Below are 19,730 nucleotides of genomic sequence, written 5' to 3'. Positions count from 1 at the left end.
GATTTTATTTCCAAAATCTCTACAATATGCCAGTTTTTTAACTAGAATATAAGAAAAAACATTCCGTAAAATAAGGGCTATTTAAAATCTAAATCAGTTTTTCTTAATTCTGGCCTGCACAAATACACCAGAATATCCCCATTGCCCATGACGATGGACATGGGATTTTTCCCCCATCCATGTGAGGGGTATGATGTGGGATGAACCTCTACTAAAAAAGCAGGGCTCCAGCGAGCCAGTTCGATGAGATTTTTGATCTCCACTACCACACACGTACTTCATCCGTTAGCAAAACAAAAGGCTTTTAAACATCCATTCACATTATGAGGATGGCCTCCAAAATTAAGCACAATAGACATGTAGTCACAGTGCGCATATGGCAAGGCACCCACTGGTCTGTAATTGGGGCGGTTGAGACGAAATCATTGTCCAGATGATGCACGTGTGTTATGAACCCATAAGTCCTTCACATAAAGCAAATTTATACATTCATTGATCTGTCAATGAAAAATCAACCATTGACAATGTACTCGATCTATAAGGGTGTCTGTCAAAAACCTACATTTACAATCTCTACTAAAAGGGTGCAGTTTTGAGGAATATGCATATGTGTAGATGATTCATGCCCTAAAATCAGAACCCAGTTTTCTGAAATTCTGGTACAGAGAAGCATTTGACAGGCAATGGCTTGGCCTCAAATTGGGCCACATCCTCGTGAAGAGGAAGCGATCTCAGACTTTTGTAGCGGTTGTTCACATGCCTCTTCGAAATGCCTGCGCTGGAGGCACACCTGGGAGGGTAGGACTGGTGCTTTAGAAGCGAATCACCGCCAGCTGCTGTTCTGCGTCTTTTCACAAAGGGATTTTCCGGCTTCGCTAGGTCCGCGACAGAAGACACGCGCGCCAACGAGGAGAAAGACTGAGATTTACCAGAAAAGTAGCGTGACAAGCCTCTCCTGCAGGCAAGCAGAGGACGGCAGGTTGGCACTAGAAAATTAAGGAATTAGTTAAACAAACACAGAGGAGAAATCAGACTTACTTGATAGGAAGGGCTGCAGAAAGCGAGGTTAGATTATCCAGAGGCCCTTCCTGTTGAGGGGAAGCTGCTGCGTTAGATTGTGAAAAGGAAGATGCAGAGCTGCTACTGGCGTCTTCCTCATCATCAGAGTTGGAAGACATGAAGCAAGAAGAGGTGGATGAGTCGGAGTTCTCCAGGCTATCAGGCTCGTCACAGAGGGCGCTATTGCTGGCGGCCTGGTGGAGGGTCTGTTCCATAGCAGCGCTGGTGGTGGCGATCTCCTGTTGATCAACTCTCACAACCCCTTGGAAAAGGCACCTGATGGAGGAGAGATCTGTGGTGGTTATAGGGTGGGAAGGGTAGCCCAAGAAGCTGTTGCGGTCGTTCAAAGAAGTGGGGAGGTCGGGGTACGGTGGAGAGGCAAAGGGCAACGCGTTATGATGAGGGCGGCGATGGAGGTGGTCTTGGTAGATGCTGGAGAGAGAAGCCATGGAAGCCATAGGGTGTGAAAGAGGCAGAAACGAAGAGAAGAGCCAGCAACAGTAGCGCTGTGGGTGGATAAGGGTTGGTTCACGCAGGGGAGGGGGGCAATGAATGATCGGACTCCAACACGAAATGCATACACAGAGGAGAAGGGGATGTGAAAAGCTAAATAAAGGCGCGCGGGGGCTGGATTTCGTGTGAGAGAAGAAGAGGATAATTATCCACGGAAGAGAGAGTGGTGGGCGGCCGACGCGGCTGCAACTGTGGAGAGCAGGACACTTTGCACTTATCCACTTTTTTCCTTTACCCCTCCTCGGGCCCCGCCCATCCCCGTCTGAATGCATTCATTTCTATTTTATCCCATTTTTATTTCCCTTGCGTACTATTTATTTTTATTTATCTACTACCCCGACAGCACCACACAACCGTTCCATACCTATCCCATCCCTTTTTCCAACAAATATTTTTTTAATTTAAAAAAAACTCTACATGATACAATACTCGTGGCTCACAAGGCACAAGCGTCCCACCAACGTTTGAAATAATATTTATTAAAATTCCCAAAAAGAAAATCGAAACCGACCTATCCTTGCTCCAAGATTCGGCTCTATCTCATCATCAACAACACATGCACAGTCATCTCATCTCCACCCCTTTTTCCTCCTCCATGACCTTTTTGAAACTAGGGCTTGCTCTCCCACACCTCCAAGTCAATGCCTAGTCACCTCATCTTTTCGCTTTTTCCTTTTTCTTCCCTTCCCTCCACACCCCAACACATCCCTATCCTCAATATATACAGGATAAGAAGGTACTCATTGCTTCTAAGCCCAAACCACCACCTAAGAATAACCCATGGGCCCTCAGAGGCTAGGCTCACAGGTTCCACTTTGAAGGGTGTGGTAACCTTGCAAAGGACATCAACACCTACTTTCTCTTGTTTGCCAAGCAAATGTAAGGGTGTGGTAGCCTTGCAAAGGAGTGTTTAAAAATCAACACCTTTAGGAATGTCATCTCTACGTTTTCTTGTTTGCCAAGCAAATGTAATGTATCAGTCAAGAATTCAAAAACTCTAGGTTCCCTTTAACCTTGAGCCGACTCAAAGTAGTGGGAGAAGGTATAAAAAAACCTCCTCAAAGTCTCCACGTTTTAGTTATATTTTAGTGAAAGTATTTAAAAAATGCTTGCTCAAAATTAAATAAAAAGGATTTATGTAAAGTTTGCTAAAAATAGTTTCCTAAACACTTTCACATGCTAGCCATGTTATGCTTGACAACATCGAAAAAATGTCATCTCAAAGTTGAAAGGGATGTTTACTTCAAAAGAACTAAACTCCAAAATTATCCTTCAAACACAAAAGGGATTAAGATTTATACATTCTCAAAAGAAGGGGTTAACAAAAGTTTAGCCTTTTAGAAGGAATTATGACATTTAAACATCTCAACAAGTTATGGTATTTAACATCTGTTCATAATTATGGCTCACGAGCCAGCTATCAAATTCCACACTTGGATTCTTTTTTTAAAAAAATTGAGGCTGTATAACTTTTATAAAGATGAAGCAACCATGTAGCTCAAAGCAATCCTCAACACCATAATAAATATCTTTTAAATTTACCACCTTTCCTCCAACCACCTTTCCTCCATGTTTATATGAATTTGTGTTCTTCTAGTGCTATCACTCACGTGGACTCTCCTCATTGTGCAATTGCCCCTACGTTTTACACAGTATAATACTTTGTAAAATATAAGCAAATTCATTCATTTTGTGTTAGCTCATTCTCCCACTAAAGCCATGTCATCTTGAATCTATTCTCAAACTTGAGAGTAAAGTATTTTTATCAAACTTTTGCATCACTCCACTTGTCCCCCAATTCCCTACCTAAAGATCCAAGAAGATAATCAAGGAGGTTTGCTTGCCTTACCTTAAGTATTCAATTGAACATTAACAACTTATAATCTGGATGCTCTAGAGAAGGATCTTTTGTTACATTTACATGTGTAAGAATATTAACATATCTTTTTAAGTTCTAGACCATGTGTGTTTGGGGCCACCCATGTGAATTTGTGTGTTTGTGTAGAGAAAGAGAGAGAGAGAGAGAGAGAGAGAGAGAGAGAGAGAGAGAGAGAGCTACATGATTATGGTTGAGCATTAAGCTTTCCTATCCCAAGCTTATGATTATTGTCTTAAGGAGATAAACTTGCCATCCATATCCCTCAGTTCGCCACTCAAGACTAAGGACGCCAAGTAGCTCCCAATCCTGAAGTTACATATGGTGCATTAAGCTTTACTATCCCAATCTTATGATTATTGTCTTAAGGAGATAAACTTGCCATTCATATCCCTCGGTCGCCACTAAGGACGCCAAGTAGCTCCCAATCTTGAAGCTAGCTATGGTGTATTAAATTTGGTGATAACTTGTAATCATTTGGAAGGCTAACAACTTTTGAGACTCATCATCTATGATTAGATTTCATCATTATTTGTTACAAACTTTGTTTTTTTGGAAAAAATAAATACAATAAAGTTTTACCTACACTTATTATGATTTAACCAACTATTTCTCCTTATATAACATTAACAACACCAAAAACATCATTTTATTTATTCAACACATTGCTGCATGTTTATGTTCAATAAAATACCTTAAACTATGCATGAATTAAAGTGACATAGTCAATGTGATGTGTGATGCATAAGTTAGGCTAATAAGAAAACCTTTTATACATTACATACATTATAACCTTTAGGGAACTCTTTATAACTTTTTATACATTACATAGAACAAATTCAAGTATTGCTAGGTAATTTGAAGCTAGTGCATGCCACAAACCACTACCAATACTCTTTATGAGATATGATGAATGCCCAATTCAAGGTGATAGTTAATGGGTATCAAGCTGTATTGATTTGTAGGTGTGATTAAGAGAGCCTTAATATGGTTTGAAATAATCAAATCTTTCTCCAAGGATGTTTTTTGTCACTTGTATCTTTTTATGGTTAAGGAATCTAACAACCACTTCTACCCCAACACGAATCTACAACAAACAATCACATTTTCATGGTATCCAGCTTAATTTCATCAAAGACATCAATACTTTATAAAAGCATCTTTGCCATGTTGTAAGCATCTACAGGACGCCTACACAACTTGGGCATCAAGATTAAAACATGAGGAAACCGAAAAATAAGGCCAAGTATATATAATGATCTAAAGGATGTCTACACAACCTGGGCATCAAGATTGAAACATGAGGAAACTGTCAAATACGGCTAAGTATATGTAATACAACTAAACTAGCAATGGGAAACCACTTACTATTGGATTGCCTAGTGAGAAGGCTTATGAAGTATAAAAGCCAATTCCTCATGTTTGTAACTCATTCAATCTTCCCATTCATGCAATTGAAGGAGTGCTCTCGCCAATCTCTCTCTCTCTCTCTCTCTCTCTCTCTCTCTCTCTCTCTCTCTCTCTCTCTCTCTCTCAACCCTTTGTTAGTGTATGTGGGCATGCCATTGCTTAGGATTTGGGAAGATCTTGTGGTATCTTCCTTCTTTCTTCTCTTCTTGTTATTTTAGGCATTGTAACCTATGGTTGGAGTTTTCAGTGACATATCGGCTATAGCTTCTTTGGATGCACTACCTACAATGCTTGAAGTCACCTCAGTGTGACAAAGAGCAAATGACTAGAATCAACAGCAGGCTTTCGAATCAGGTTACAGTTAGAATATGATTAGTTCTGAGTCAGCTGGAGAATCATGTGGAACAACCTTTAGCACATGGTGGTGAAGCTTCACCGAGAGCTTGTCATTTCGTAAGTCCCTAACGGGAGGACAACCACATACACGAGGCTAAACTCATATGGTTTCATTTTTCTAGGGAATGCTATCACGCTTGCAAAGCATGGGATTCATTCCATAGCCCATAGAGTCCTTCCATTACCCAGAATGGAGTAGTAGCACATTGTGAAACATGAGGGTTTAGCGTTAGTTCAAGATTATTGCTTGTATTTTTTTTGTTTTCATGTTATTTTTTATTTTTAAAATAAATATTCTCTATTTTTTAATTTTTGCTTGACTTTTTTTTTCTTATATCTCTTTGTTTTCATACTTGTTTTTAATTATAATTTGCATTTATGTGTTTTGATATGAGCTTAAACTTAGCTTTTTTCTAGATTTGGGGGGTTAGATTAGATTAGATTAGATTTGGGTTAGATTAGATTTAGCTTTTGTTTTCATCTTATACAGACTGTTAAATTAAGAATTTTTCTATGCAACCTAAAATCATTAAAGTTTATAAAGTTGGTAGATTTATTTTTACTTAATTGAGTATTTAGATTAGGCTAATTTGTTGGAATTAGGATGGATGGAGAGACACCATGATTGCATAAGACAAACTAGATAAGATGAAGATTAATGCTAATCACATTATTAACTAAATGGGCAGCATAATGACATAAGAGATAATGGAGGTTGTGTACCCTTGCATTAGATGAAAGACTCTTGTATAGGTTGGAGTACAATGGATTAGAGTGTGATTAACCCCTAAGAAAAACCCTAATAATATCTTGAAGGGAGCACCCAAAATCCTAGATTGGTGTGCAAGAGAGATCTCTTCCCACTTGCTCTAGGCACCTAGCATATGCTCATAAGATTCTACTAGATACTCTAAACCATAGTCTACTAAGGTTAAGGTGATCTGTGGACCATATGCTCTTATCCCCCAATGTCACATGGATAGATTGGTGTATTGTTTTCAACACCCTCCCTCAACAAAATATCCATGGCTATCAAGATGACAATCCTAGCTCTAGTTACTATTTACAACTCTGGTTATGATGACCATCCAAGTGCCCATAGGTCTTACTCATAGTGGTTTACAATGTCAGAAGTTGAAGACATATGCTAGGATTCTAGTTATGTTTACATTTCGCTTAGGATAAAGGGGCGACTACAAGTAGGCAGGCCCAATCATCTTCGATGTAGTTAGCCTTTGTTAAGGCTCCTTCTTCATTGTTGTCCTTTTTGTCTTTGCTTGAGCTGTCAACTGTTCCTGCAAGTAGAGGTTTCTGAGCCTTGTTTATGAAGAAACAATATTTTCCTCATGCCCTGGTTTTCCACAAAAGTTGCATGACTTTTTGGGGAAGTCTTTTTTTTTGGAATTGACCCTTTGGAGAATCCTTTGCTGGACTTCTTATAGTTGCCTTTGTTGTAAAAGACACCAGTTGTATTACCTTGCCTCTGCTTAACTTTTGCATCTTCTTCTAAGAGGGATGATTCCACATCCATAAGCTTTGGTGATGGCAAGTTAGTGAGAGTCGTAACTATGTTACCATACTCCTCTCTTGAGGTAAACAAGTTTTAAGAGGACGACTATGATTACATTTTCTTTGATAGTCTTCTCAAAATCCTAGATCGGTGTGCAAGAGAGATCTCCTCCCATTTGCTCTAGGCACCTAGCATATGCTCATAAGTTTCTACTAGATACTCTAAACCATAGTCTACTAAGGTTAACGTGACCTTTGGACCATATGCCCTTATTCCTAATGTCACATGGATAGATTGGTGTATTGTTTTCAACATAATTCTCATTAGTACCCTTCCTTAGCTCAAAAAATCTTTAAAAACAAGCTAAAGATCCCAATTCCTACATTCTACCAAAACTCACATAAGGAATACTTTCCTCACATATACTGCACCTAACCCAATTTGTAGAAATTAATGTGCTTAAATGTGAGAAGAATGTAGGGGACCAACCATACCAATGGTATAAATGCAAAGTTTTCATCCTAGCATGTCATCCATATCCTTACTAGTTTAGCTCAATATCTCAACACTCGCCCTCTGGTTCAACTCCATACCCTATACTCTAAGTAAGCTCATGAACCTATGGAGCTTTTCTTGTACCCAATGCTTTTCTTAATGTTAGATTACCGTAACACCACTACGAGCATTACCACAGGAGGGGACGGCGGCCTCTGGTTCACCACCCAGCCACAGAGGAAGAATGAGGATTGCCCCTCATCCCCCAGGCTATATAGTGTGTGGCCTACCGTCCACACTAGCCTGGCCGCCCATGACTCCGCATGGGCGTCCTCTCCCACTGAACCCCGGATGGCCACGCCCTCGGCGCTTCGGCCGAGGCGTTGATGCTAAAGCCCCGTCTGGCCATTCGGTCTGCCGTCGGTCACATGCCTTACAGCCTACGTGACATTACCCCCCCTTAAGAAGATTTTCGTCCTCGAAAACAAACTGGGGAAACCTCTTGGAAAGTGCACTATGGCATTCCCAAGTAGCTGCCTCCTCATCCCTGTCTGTCCATTTAACAAGTACCTCCTGGTACACTTTATGTCGGGTTTGTCTGTCACGATACTCTAGAATCTTTTCAGGTTCATGTGGTATCTTTGGTGGCTCTATCAAGCCCACCAAAATCTCTGGAGAAACTACGTTCTCTAACCCAATATCTCAGAGAAAGTTTATCACACTTTCCCGTTTTCATGGTTTCTGACTGCACAGGAACCTTGAGGAATACAAAGTCGCCTTCTGCAAAGGTCACCTTTCTACGTCCTTTATCCGCATAAGTTTTAGCGCGATCCTGAGCGCTACGAATGCTCTCATGTGCGGCTCTGAGCATATCATTCATATCTTCAAGGAAATCCTTGACAGATTGAATCTTCTCCTTTTCTAGGCCTACAGCCCCATCATCGGAGATCTCGGCTGGAATCCATACATTAACATGAATGGTGTAAATCCAGTTGGTTCACTGAGTGTTTGGAGCTATTATAGGCAAACCCCAATAAGGGCAAGTACTCTTCCCAATTAGATTGCTTCTTACTAACATAAGAACACAACATATCCTCTAGAATTTGGTTAACTATTTCAGTTTGACCATCAGACTACTCTGGATGATCTGCCGTACTCATACTCAGAGTAGTATCCAACTTTTTGAAGACTTCCCTCCAAAAATGACTGTTGAACTTTCTATCTCTATCCGACACTATATTTGCCGCCGCCGGCGGGCAGGCCATATAGCTTGTAGAGATGTTCAATAACGAGTTTTGCCAACTCTGGCGTTTTAACAGTTTTCTTCGTGGCGATAAATTTTGTCATTTTAGTTAACCTGTCCACCACTTTCTTCGGCGCTGGCCATTTAAGAATAGCCTCTACTTTTTCTGGCTCCATCCGCGTACCATCGGCGGATATAATATGGCCAAGGTAGTGAATTTTTGTTTCAAAAAATTCACATTTGCTCTTCTTTGCAAATAGTTTGTGCTCTTACAACAACTCGAACACTAGAAGCAAATGCTCTATGTGTTCTTTCTGTGTCTTATTGTACACAAGAATATCATCTAGGAAAACTACTACGAATTTTCCCAGATATGGACATAAAATGCTGTCCATCAGTGTCATAATACAAACGTCGCTGGAGCATTGGTTAGCCCAAATGGCATAACCAAAAACTCAAAATGCCCGAAACGGGTCCTAAATGCTGTCTTCACAACATCTTCTACTTTAATTCTAACCTGATGATACCCTAATCTCAGGTCTACTTTTGTAAAGTATCTCGATCCATAGAGTTGATCAAACAACTCATCCATGCGTGGCATCGGATACTTGTTCTTAATCGTTATCTGATTAAGAGCCCTATAGTCTATGCACATCCGCATAGATCCGTCTTTCTTCTTTGCTAGAAGAATAGGCGATGCCCATGGACTTGAACTAGGCCGAATGAAGCCTTTGTTCAAATATTCCGTCAATTGTTTTTCCACCTCCTCTTGTGCCTCGGAGTGGCTTAATCTATAAGCAGGTTTGCTTATAAGTTTTGATCCTGGCATAACTTCGATGCCATGGTCTACTTCTCTAGATGGTGGTAAGCCATCTGGAAAAACATCATTTCAAGAAAAACATCCTGAAATTCCTCTAATAAATTCATTAAAGTATCTACGTACTTTTTCTTTAATGTCTCTTTCACCTTGGATTTTTTCTTGTTTGAATCGCATGCATGCCAAACAAGGTTTTCAAACAGTGGGTCTCGTCCAAGGCTATTTTGTTTTCCTTGTTTGTCTACGCAAACATCATTTACAGTTTCATCGACGGAAACAAAATTTAAAAGAGGGTAACAAGCATACCTCTGCTATCTGGTCTCTGCGGACCGCTGTGCACAGCTAAATGGAGGAAATAAGTGGTGTGGCGGGGACAATACGGTCACCCTGTAGGGTAATGACTCTACCTCCATGCTCAAAACGTAGCGTATTATGTAGGTAACTCCGAGCTAGACTAGGGCCCAATCCATACAGCCACTCGCTGCCTAGATATACGTCTGCTCTGGCTAAGTGCATGATCTGAAAGTCAAGCGGAGCCTTGTAGTCCTGCATAGATAATGGGACCCCCAATACTACAGTATTCCATACCGTTTTGTCATACCCGTTGGCTAGGCCAAGAGTATACTCATGATCGCTCTCAGTCAACCCCGACTTCTTGACTAACGAGTAGTTCAAGAAGTTGTGGCTAGCTCCATCATCAATAAAAACTGTGACTCTATGGCCACCTATGGTGCCATACATGCGCACCATGTCATGCGGACCTACAGTAGGCTGCCACATCGCTGGTGTCACTGAACAAGCGTGATACTCATCACAATGACACACTTTCACCCTCTGTGAACTCTGCGGAACTGAGAGGGAGTCTCTACACTGTTTGCAACTGCCTAGAGGATTTACCATCTCTTTTGGGCTCGTTGCCACTCGTGTTGGCTTTAGGCTTTGGACACTCAGCCTTCGTGTGCCCTACATCGTTGCAATTAAAGCAGCGTTTTTTCTTTCGCGCTTTAATATACTGCTCTTTCTTTTGGATTTTGCTGTCTCTTTTCTTCCTGGATGGTCGTGGTTTTTTAGACCAATGACCACCCTGTCCTTCCTGGTCCATCCTATCCCCCTGCTTATCACTGCGGAACCCTTTTCTTTTAAGGCCCGACCTCCGCTTCTCACTACCCTCGAACCACCACGCGCACTACGGTGCTTGATGTCATCAAATATCTGCGCATACTTAATTGCGTCTGCTAAGTCTTTAGGCTGTAAGGGCTCTACGTACTCAAGGTAATATCTGCCATCAAATATCTGCGCATACTTAATTGCGTCTGCTAAGTCTTTAGGCTGTAAGGGCTCTACGTACTCAAGGTAATCATCTTTGAGGCCTCTTTTAAAGCCTCGTAATGTCTGGAATGCATCGATCCCCTTTAGCTTGAGTACTGTCTCCCTATAGTCTGAGATGTACTGAGTCAGGGATTTGTTCTCCATTGAGCACTTGTCCCATAACTCCCAGCTTCTCTTCGCCTCATTAACAGGCAAAAACTCTTTTCAAAACATCGTTTCAAACTCCGTCCAAGTGGCAGGACAAGTTGTCAAACTCATCCACCACTTGTACGCTTTGCCGGTTAATGAGAGGCTAGCCTCTACAGGCTGTATCCAGCTAGGCTGCTGTCTCGCAGCGCGTGCAAGTCTGAACACTTCTCTAGAAACATGTTGACCGAGTCCTTGTTTCTCTCCTTCTCCTCGCCACCAAAACTAGGCGGCTTTAAGTCTTTCAATAACGACAAAGCTGTCTCTATGGACAACCCCGCAGGCGCATCGGCCTGTACTCCTGGCTACGCTCACCCGTGCCGCAGGAGCTCGGCTACCACGAGGAGTCGGAGTACTAGCCGAGGCGGCTGTCATCAGTGCATCTAATCGTTTGGAGATGCTCTGTAGCATCGTGACTAAGTCAGCCGACTTTACCCATATTATTCAGTTTTGCATTAAGATATTTAAAAAGTCCACTAGAGAGCTCCGTCTCTGTCAGGACGTCGGCAATAGGTCATAATCGTTGTCGTCATATTCCAAGAGGTCCTCCTCGGTCCCCTCGGCAACGTCGATGTTCATGTCATCTAGCTCATCAGCCAAAAAGGGGTCATCTGCTACTGCGGGCTTGCTGGGTCCTAAGGCGGGGTCAACAGACGAGGAGGGCGCTCGCAGATCACGTGTGATCGACGAGCGCACTCCGAACCGGACAACAGTCGGGCGTATATGGCCTGACAATTCGATCAGGGTCAAACCCGCGGACCGAGGACAAGAGACCTAAAAACCCTAGAGAAGTAGAAGGCGGTGGGGACACACTACGCCTAGCAGACATCTTTAATTCTTGCACAAATAAAAATGCAAGAACTCAGAAATTACAAAAAAAAAAAAGCTAATAAAATGAGCAGTGGTGGAGAGAGAATAGTCACCTCCCTTACAGTCGCCTGCGACGACTGTCGTCGACTGCCGATTTGTGTTGCGCTACAAGCCTCTACAAGCGTCCCTACTCCGGGATGCTCCGATCCGAGAGAAAGGTGCCTGCAACTCATAAAAAATTAATCTTCGCGGGAACTTGTGCCTGAACCACCGTGGATTATCCCTTTACTTCAGGGATTATCCCTCCACTGCCGGGAGAGAGGTGTGCGTTTAATTGTTGATTGTGCCCTGTAGAGAGATAAGGATAAGATTCTTTTTTTTTGAATGGTTGAAAACCATTGAGTGGGCTCCGGTCCCCGGTCACACACGGACCCTGACCCAATCGAACGTGAGGCTCTGATACCAATTTTAGATTACCGTAACACCACTACGGGAGTTACCACAGGAGGGGACGACCTCTGGTCGGCCTCTGGTTCACCACCCAGTCGCAAAGGAAGAATGAGGATTGCCCCTCATCCCCCAGGCTATATAGTGTGTGGCCTGCCGTCCACACTAGCCTGGCCGCCCATGACTCTGCATGGGCATCCTCTCCCACTGAACCCCGGATGGCCACGTCCTCGGCGCTCCGGCCGAGGCGTTGACGCTAAAGCCCCGTCTGGCCATCCGGTCTAAAGTCGGTCACATGCCTTACAGCCTACGTGACAGTTAAGATGCCATCTACTAGATCCTCTATGGTGACATATACCAAATCCACATCACCTACTACTAGAACCTTCTCCCTCATGAAATGATTATGCACTTTAATGTGCTTCGTCCTAGCATGATGCACTAGGTTACTAGATAATTTTATAATGTTCATGTTGTCATAATAAATGAGAAAAACCCTATCCTTAGGCTCACTAAGTATCTTTTACAGCCAAGCTACCTCACATGTTGTCATAGCAGCGCCCCTGTACTTAACCTATGTACTTGACAAAACAATTATTGGTTGCTTCTTTCTGCTCCATTCAATATCAGCACTCCTAAAAGCGAACATAAAACCGCTAGTAGTTCTCCTTTATGTGAGACACTACTAGGCTAACCTTCATATGAATACGCATGCACATATACCTATACTCTAGCCTCATAAAAAAGTCCACAGTGTACGTGGACTTTATATACCTGAGTATCCTCCTAGCCACATCCAAGTGTGGCTTTCTCAAGGCCTATATAAGCTAACTCACCAATCTAACAACATAGCTTAAATATGACCTAGTGATAGTCATGAGAAGATCAAACTCCCTATAATGAACCTATACATAGTAGGGTCCTTCAAAAGATCACTTGTATTTATCTATAGCTAATTTTGTGTACTAATCCAACGGCACTAAGATTGGCTTGCAACCTATCATTTTATACTTAGACATCATGTCTAAATCATACTAGCTCTGCAAAAGCCAAATCCCATCACGTGGTCTAATCACTTCTATATCCATGAATTATCACAGCTCACCCAAATCCTTCATTTCAAACTTTATCTTAAGAATCATATTCACCTTATTGTTGAGATGTCAAGCTCAACATGAGCTGACACTCATGAGGTGCCTGCATAACCGTTTGACATTTACATCACTCGCAAGTTCGGTAGCTGGCACCGACATACCTTCGTCGGAGATTCTACAGTTGAACTACACCAATTAGTCCACACCTACCCACTCTTCTTAGTGTGTTCACATTATGGAACGGTTGTATATACTCTATTATGTGTGTTAGTCACTTTATCTTCTTTGTAGACCTCTTTTGTTGTGTGAGAAGAAGAAGAAGAATTTTCAGCCTCTCACTTTGTGTGTTCTCTTCTAGTGTTTGTGTGAGTGTGTGTGTGCTTGCAAAAGCTGAAGCTCTCTTCTCCCTACATCTTTTCATGGTATTAGAGCCTGGTTCATGCTAAGGGCTTGAGTGGCAAGCAAGAGAAGCACATGAAGCGGTATGAGGGTAAGAGCTTCATCTAGTCTTCCCCCTTTGTGATGGCTACTACACCCTTATCGGGGGCTCTTCAGGAGGCACCGGTAAACAAACTCCAATTGAGGAGCTTTCTTTGTGGGAGCAGAGCTACAAGACAACTATACTATTTGTCGGACAGACTTTTGGTCCGAAAACGCGTTTCGGGTGCGTCTGGACCTCCGTTTTCAGTTTGCACATTCACAGGCGTTGCGGGGTAAGTTTCGATTCTCTGAAGAACTCTGTTTTTGGAACTGCAGAAAGGGCGATTGGTTGTGCAAACATTGTGTGTACTGCAAAGAGGTTTTAAAGTTTCCACTGAGTATATGTATGCAAATTGAGATCACTGGTTGTGACAGTTTGGGTGCAGTATAGTACCGCTGCAGAGAATACAACAGTTTGTGCAGGTCAAACAAGAGTGCTGTTTTTGGTAAATTTGTGTTGTAGACAAGATGTTAAATATGGAATAAACCAGATTACTTTAGAGAAGCTTGACAGGAACAACTTCCATGCTTGGAGGTTTAGATTATTGAAAGTGAACATGAGGAGGCACCAGAGATTAATTCAACTACTATAGATGTAACAGAATTTAAGTATTGGAATCAAGGAGCAAGGAAAGTCATGTATTGGCTTTCTATCAGCATACAAGAAACTATGATTGGGCATATACAAGATGCCAAGTCACATGAGGAGGCAAAGGATACTTTGGTGAAGCTGTATATGAAACTAACACCAAGGCACAAAAGATTCAATTGAAGAATGAGCTTTATACTGTGTAGAAGAAAAATATGTCTGTGAATGATTATGCCTTGAAGATCAAGGGCATTGTGGAATCCCCTTGCATCAATTAGTGTTTGTGTTGTTGATGATGTGATAAGGTGGAAGTGTGTATACGTGGTCTCGGGCCACAATACAAGGTGTTCAAGACGTCTATTCAAACTCGGGGAGAATGTTTCCAACTTCACACATTTGGTGTCAATGCTGATCGTTGAAGAGAAGAATTTAGGTGAAGATCAACAGTCTTCACAAAACAATAACAGTTTAGAGCACTAGGCCTTCTACGCAAGTGCAGGTAGAGGATGAGGTAGAGGTCATGGACGTGGACGTGGCCAAGGTGGTGGCCGAACAGGTAATCAGAATTATGGTCAGCCAAGCAGCAACATTCCTAGGATTCACAACAACAACACACAGGTGGAAGAGGCCAGTTTAGAGGCACGGGGAGTCAAAGAGGTCATGGTAATTAGCAAAGGCATCTTAATGATACACAAGGTTGTTTTTACTATGGTAAGCCTGGACATGTGCAGGCAGATTGCTATAAGAAGAAAAGTGGCATGTAAAATGGAAAAGTGCAGCAAAACAACTATGCATCCTCTAGCAAAAATAATGAGGATAATGAGAGGTTGTTTGTTATGCAACATGTGGTCAATGCTGTGTCTGGAAATGATGTAGTAGCACGTAAGGATGATGTATGATATGTTGATTCAGGTGCTTCAAACCACATGACAAGTCATGGTGAGTGGTTCAAGGAAATGAAGAGTCTTGAAAGACCAGGTTTTGTTGAAACAAGGGATGACACTGCTCATTCGATTGCCCATGTTAGAGATGTGTGAGATTCCTGTCCCCTCCGCGCAACGAAAACAAGGGTGCTAGCAACAGAAGTAGCACTTCTTGCGCGGGGCAGGATCCCACACTCGGGGCCTCACCCACGGATATCTGGACAGGAGACTAATCCATCGGTTCTTCCAAAAATTGAACCCGGAAAAACTTCCCTTATCCGGAAAGCACGGGCGATTCCTCCAGGATAACTTTTCTCTAACGTAGTCAAAAGCCTTAACTAACTGAACTGATCTGACCAAACCCGTAAGTTCCTTAGTCAAATCAGGGAAAAGATTGTACTTGGATCATAGAGACCAACGCTTTTTTCCTCATTGAGAGGCACAGCCATTGATTCTTTTCCATAGAACAATTTTTGACCAGGATTTACTTTATCTAACGTACCATAACAGAATTGAGTCTCAGCTTAGGGGTCCATTAGTGCAGCCTCCGTTCCCTGGGTTTGTAGTGATGGGATCCAATTAGGAATTTGGTTCGGTTTTGTCCCGGGTACTAGGGAAAAGAGTTCCCAGGCCCCCTAGCCGGATACTCATGCAAACTTAAAACTAGTCACGCCACTTACACACCCAATATGAAATTGCCTTTTTCACCGATTCAACTGTCTTTAAAACAATCTTTTAATGAAACCATAATATCACTGATCAATAACCTCTAATTATCCAGTTGAATCCTAATTTCCAATTCATTCTTTCATCGGTGTACCTATGGCATCATTGGCAACCAGAACGCTCACCACCTGTCCACTCAGGAGCCTTTTCGATAGTTCCTAGTAACCGGCAATATATTCACATAACAAAATGGAATCTCCGTTGAAGATCAGCAAGATCAACCAACGGATCCATATAAAAGAGCCATGGACTGAGGACCAGCGATCGGTCAACGAGATCCATGCCCGAAATTCAGAAAACAACTCATACTCCTTGTTCCAAATATCTTCCCCGACGTACGTGTGGGTATCTTCGGCGACCCAGAGCCCGAGCACCGTATGGTCAGCACCCTCTAGGATCCTTCGCAGGTCACCTAGCGCTTCACTCATAGGCCGCTTCCTTGGTCCCTCGCCCACCGTACCGGAAGCTCACCATTTTAAATCGAACCGAGGCTGGTCAAGACCTCGGCCAACTTTGCTATGCGAGACGTCCTCCATCGACTCTCCGTCACAGCAGTTGCAACTTTAACATATAGACCTCATTCAAAAACCTCATTCAAAACGGTCAAAATGCTTCCCCAACATTCTTGACATAAAACAGTCATTTTAAAAACAGATTTCGCATACAGATACAGTTCCAACAAAATTTCATCTTTTCTCATCATTCCACAATTTATCTTCATCGATCCCTATCACATTACATCATTCCCATATCAGATCACGTCATCCACACATCAATCCATATCATCCATACATCCATCCACATTATCCATACATCCATCCACATTATCCATACATCCATCCACATCACCCATATATCCATCCACATCAATCTACATCAAACCACATCATCCATTCATCCATCTACATCAATCCACATCATTCACACATTAAACCACATAATCCATACATCCATCCATCCACATCACCCATACATCCGTCCACATCAATCTACATCATTCACACATCAAACCACATCATCCATTCATCCATTTACATCAACCCACATCATTCACACATCAAACCACATCATCCATTCATCCATCTACATCAATCCACATCATTCACACATCAAACCACATCATCTATGCATCCATCCACATTAATCTACATCATTCACACATCAAACCACATCATCCATTCATCTATCTACATCAATCCACATCATTCACACATCAAACCACATCATCTATACATCATCCACATTAATCTACATCATTCACACATCAAACCACATCATCCGTTCATCCATTTACATCAACCCACATCATTCACACATCAAACCACATCATCCATACATCCATCTACATTAATCTATATCATTCACACATCAAACCACATCATCCATTCATCCATTTACATCAACCCACATCATTCACACATCAAACCACATCATCCATACATCCATTTACATTGATCTACATCATTCACACATCAAACCACATCATCCATTCATCCATCTACATCAATCCACATCATTCACACATCAAACCACATCATCCATACATCCATCCATCCATACATCCATCCACATCATCCACATCATCCATACATCCATCCACATCAATCTACATCATCCACACATCAAACCACATCATCCATTCATCCATCTACATCAATCCACATCATCCATTCATCCATCTACATCAATCCACATCATTCACACATCAAACCACATCATCCATTCATCCGATTCACATGTCGTCATTCATTCACATCCCTTATCATTCATTCATCTACATCAATCCACATCATTCACACATCAAACCACATCATCCATTCATCCGATCACATGCCGTCATTCATTCACATCCCTTATCATTCATTCATATAACGATTCACATGCCATCACATTCCTTCACAACTTATACCATTCATTCACATCCTAATTCACATGACATCACATCCATTCATCCATTTACATTTATCTGATTCATATCACTTCCATCCATCCATTTACACCTATCTGATTCCTATCACATCTCATCACATCTATTTATAGAATGTAAGAGAATTTTAATTTTTTGATATAAAGATTCTTTACGCATCTAGTTAGGCATAAAGACAACTTTAGTAGGAATAACACTTTTATAAAAATCCTTTTATGCATCTATTTATGCATAAATTTAATTTTAAGAAAATAAACACTTTCGAATTAAAAATAAACCTTTTATGCATTTTACTATGCATAATGAGAATAACACTTTCAAAATAAAAATAAATCTTTTATGCATCTATCTATGCATAAATTCAATTTCAATGAAAATAATACTTTCAAAATAAAAATAAATCTTTTATGCATCTTCCTATGCATAAAATCAAAATTGATAAGAATAACTCTTTTGGATTAAAAGTCAAATTCTTTATGCATCTATTTATGCATAAAATCAAAATTGATGAAAAATAACTCTTTTGAATTAAAAATAAAATTCTTTATGCATCTTTCTATGCATAAAATCAAAATTGATAAGAATAACTCTTTTGGAATAAAAATAAAATTCTTTATGCATCTATTTATGCATAAAATCAAAATTGATAAAAATAACTCTTTTGAATTAAAAATAAAATTTTTTTATGCATCTTTCTAAAACTCTTTTTTTTAATGCATCTTTCAATAACTCTTTTGAATTAAAAATAAAATCTTTTATGCATCTATCTATGCATAAATTCAATTTCAATGAAAATAATACTTTCGAAATAAAAATAAATGTTTTATGCATCTTTCTATGCATAAAATCAAAATTGATAAGAATAACTCTTTTGGAATAAAAATAAAATTCTTTATGCATCTATTTATGCATAAAATCAAAATTGATGAAAATAACTCTTTTGAATTAAAAATAAAATTCTTTATGCATCTTTCTATGCATAAAATCAAAATTGATAAGAATAACTCTTTTGGAATAAAAATAAAATTCTTTATGAATCTATTTATGCATAAAATCAAAATTGATAAAAATAACTCTTTTGAATTAAAAATAAAATTCTTTATGCATCTTTCTATGCATAAAATCAAAATTGATAAAAGTCACACTTTTATAATAAAAACAAAATTCTTTTATGCATCTAATTATGCATAAAAATCCAATTATGATAAAAGTAACACTTTTATAATCAAAATAAAAATTTCAATATGCATCCTTCTATGCATAGAAATGAATTCTGAAGAAAATAACACTTTTATAATAAAATAATTCTAGTATGCATTTTTCTATACTTAGAATGAAAAATAACACTTTAAGAATACATATACGATGGGGATTACTCTTTTTGAATAATAAAAGGTAAAACTTATTTTACACAATTTTTAGAAAATTTTGCCATAACCTACTTTGTATGGCTGACCATTTTTCAAATTTTAACTCTCTAAAATCAACTAGAATTTCACCAAGAATCATTCTAATGTAAACATTTTCTACTTATTTAAGAAAAACATTATGAAAAACTTCATTCTATCCATTAATCATTCATCTAGGATAAAGAAGGGTTGGATTTACTAAAGAAGAGAGGGGAATGCCTTTTCAATGAGGCATAACATCATTATTCACTTTAAAGAAGATAAAAATCATAAAAACCATAAAATGAAATAGAAAAGAGAAGAATCTCCAACTTACAAGGAGAATTTGAGAGCTTTCCTTTGGCTTGATGGTTTAAGGGATCTACTCTTGTTTGAAACAAGAGTGGCCACCAATCTTTAGAAGAGGAAAAGGTCAAAAACTAATGAATTATGAGTAAATTCACAGTTTTTGGCTCGTGGGAGAAGTAGAGTAACAGTGCAAAAACACTATT

General features: G+C 40.3%; 1 protein-coding gene across 1 annotated transcript; it reads right to left on the bottom strand.

The window, feature by feature from the left end:
• Nucleotides 1-445: 445 nt before the first annotated feature.
• On the bottom strand, nt 446-1,683 carry LOC147622807 (uncharacterized). Its single transcript, XM_086822460.1, has 2 exons — nt 1,039-1,683; nt 446-955 (listed from the first exon to the last, which is right to left on the bottom strand). The coding sequence occupies exons 1-2, from the start codon at nt 1,515-1,517 to the stop codon at nt 634-636; spliced, it is 801 nt and encodes a 266-aa protein (XP_086678586.1). The 5' UTR covers nt 1,518-1,683; the 3' UTR covers nt 446-633.
• Nucleotides 1,684-19,730: the final 18,047 nt, after the last annotated feature.

Source organism: Cibotium barometz, chromosome 28, assembly GCF_041138505.1.
Source record: "Cibotium barometz isolate CiBa-2024 chromosome 28, ASM4113850v1, whole genome shotgun sequence".
Taxonomy (NCBI): Eukaryota; Viridiplantae; Streptophyta; class Polypodiopsida; order Cyatheales; family Cibotiaceae; genus Cibotium; species Cibotium barometz.
Note: the sequence above shows the minus strand (reverse complement) of the source record. Positions and strands in the feature narration are given on the sequence as shown.

Bases quoted from the DNA above. Each gene is read 5' to 3' on its own strand.
- LOC147622807 (XM_086822460.1), bottom strand. From the start codon at position 1,517: ATGGCTTCCATGGCTTCTCTCTCCAGCATCTACCAAGACCACCTCCAT. The intron at 956-1,038 runs GTAAGTCTGATT...GCTTGCCTGCAG, and splicing joins TCTGCAGCCCTTCCTATCAA to GAGAGGCTTGTCACGCTACT.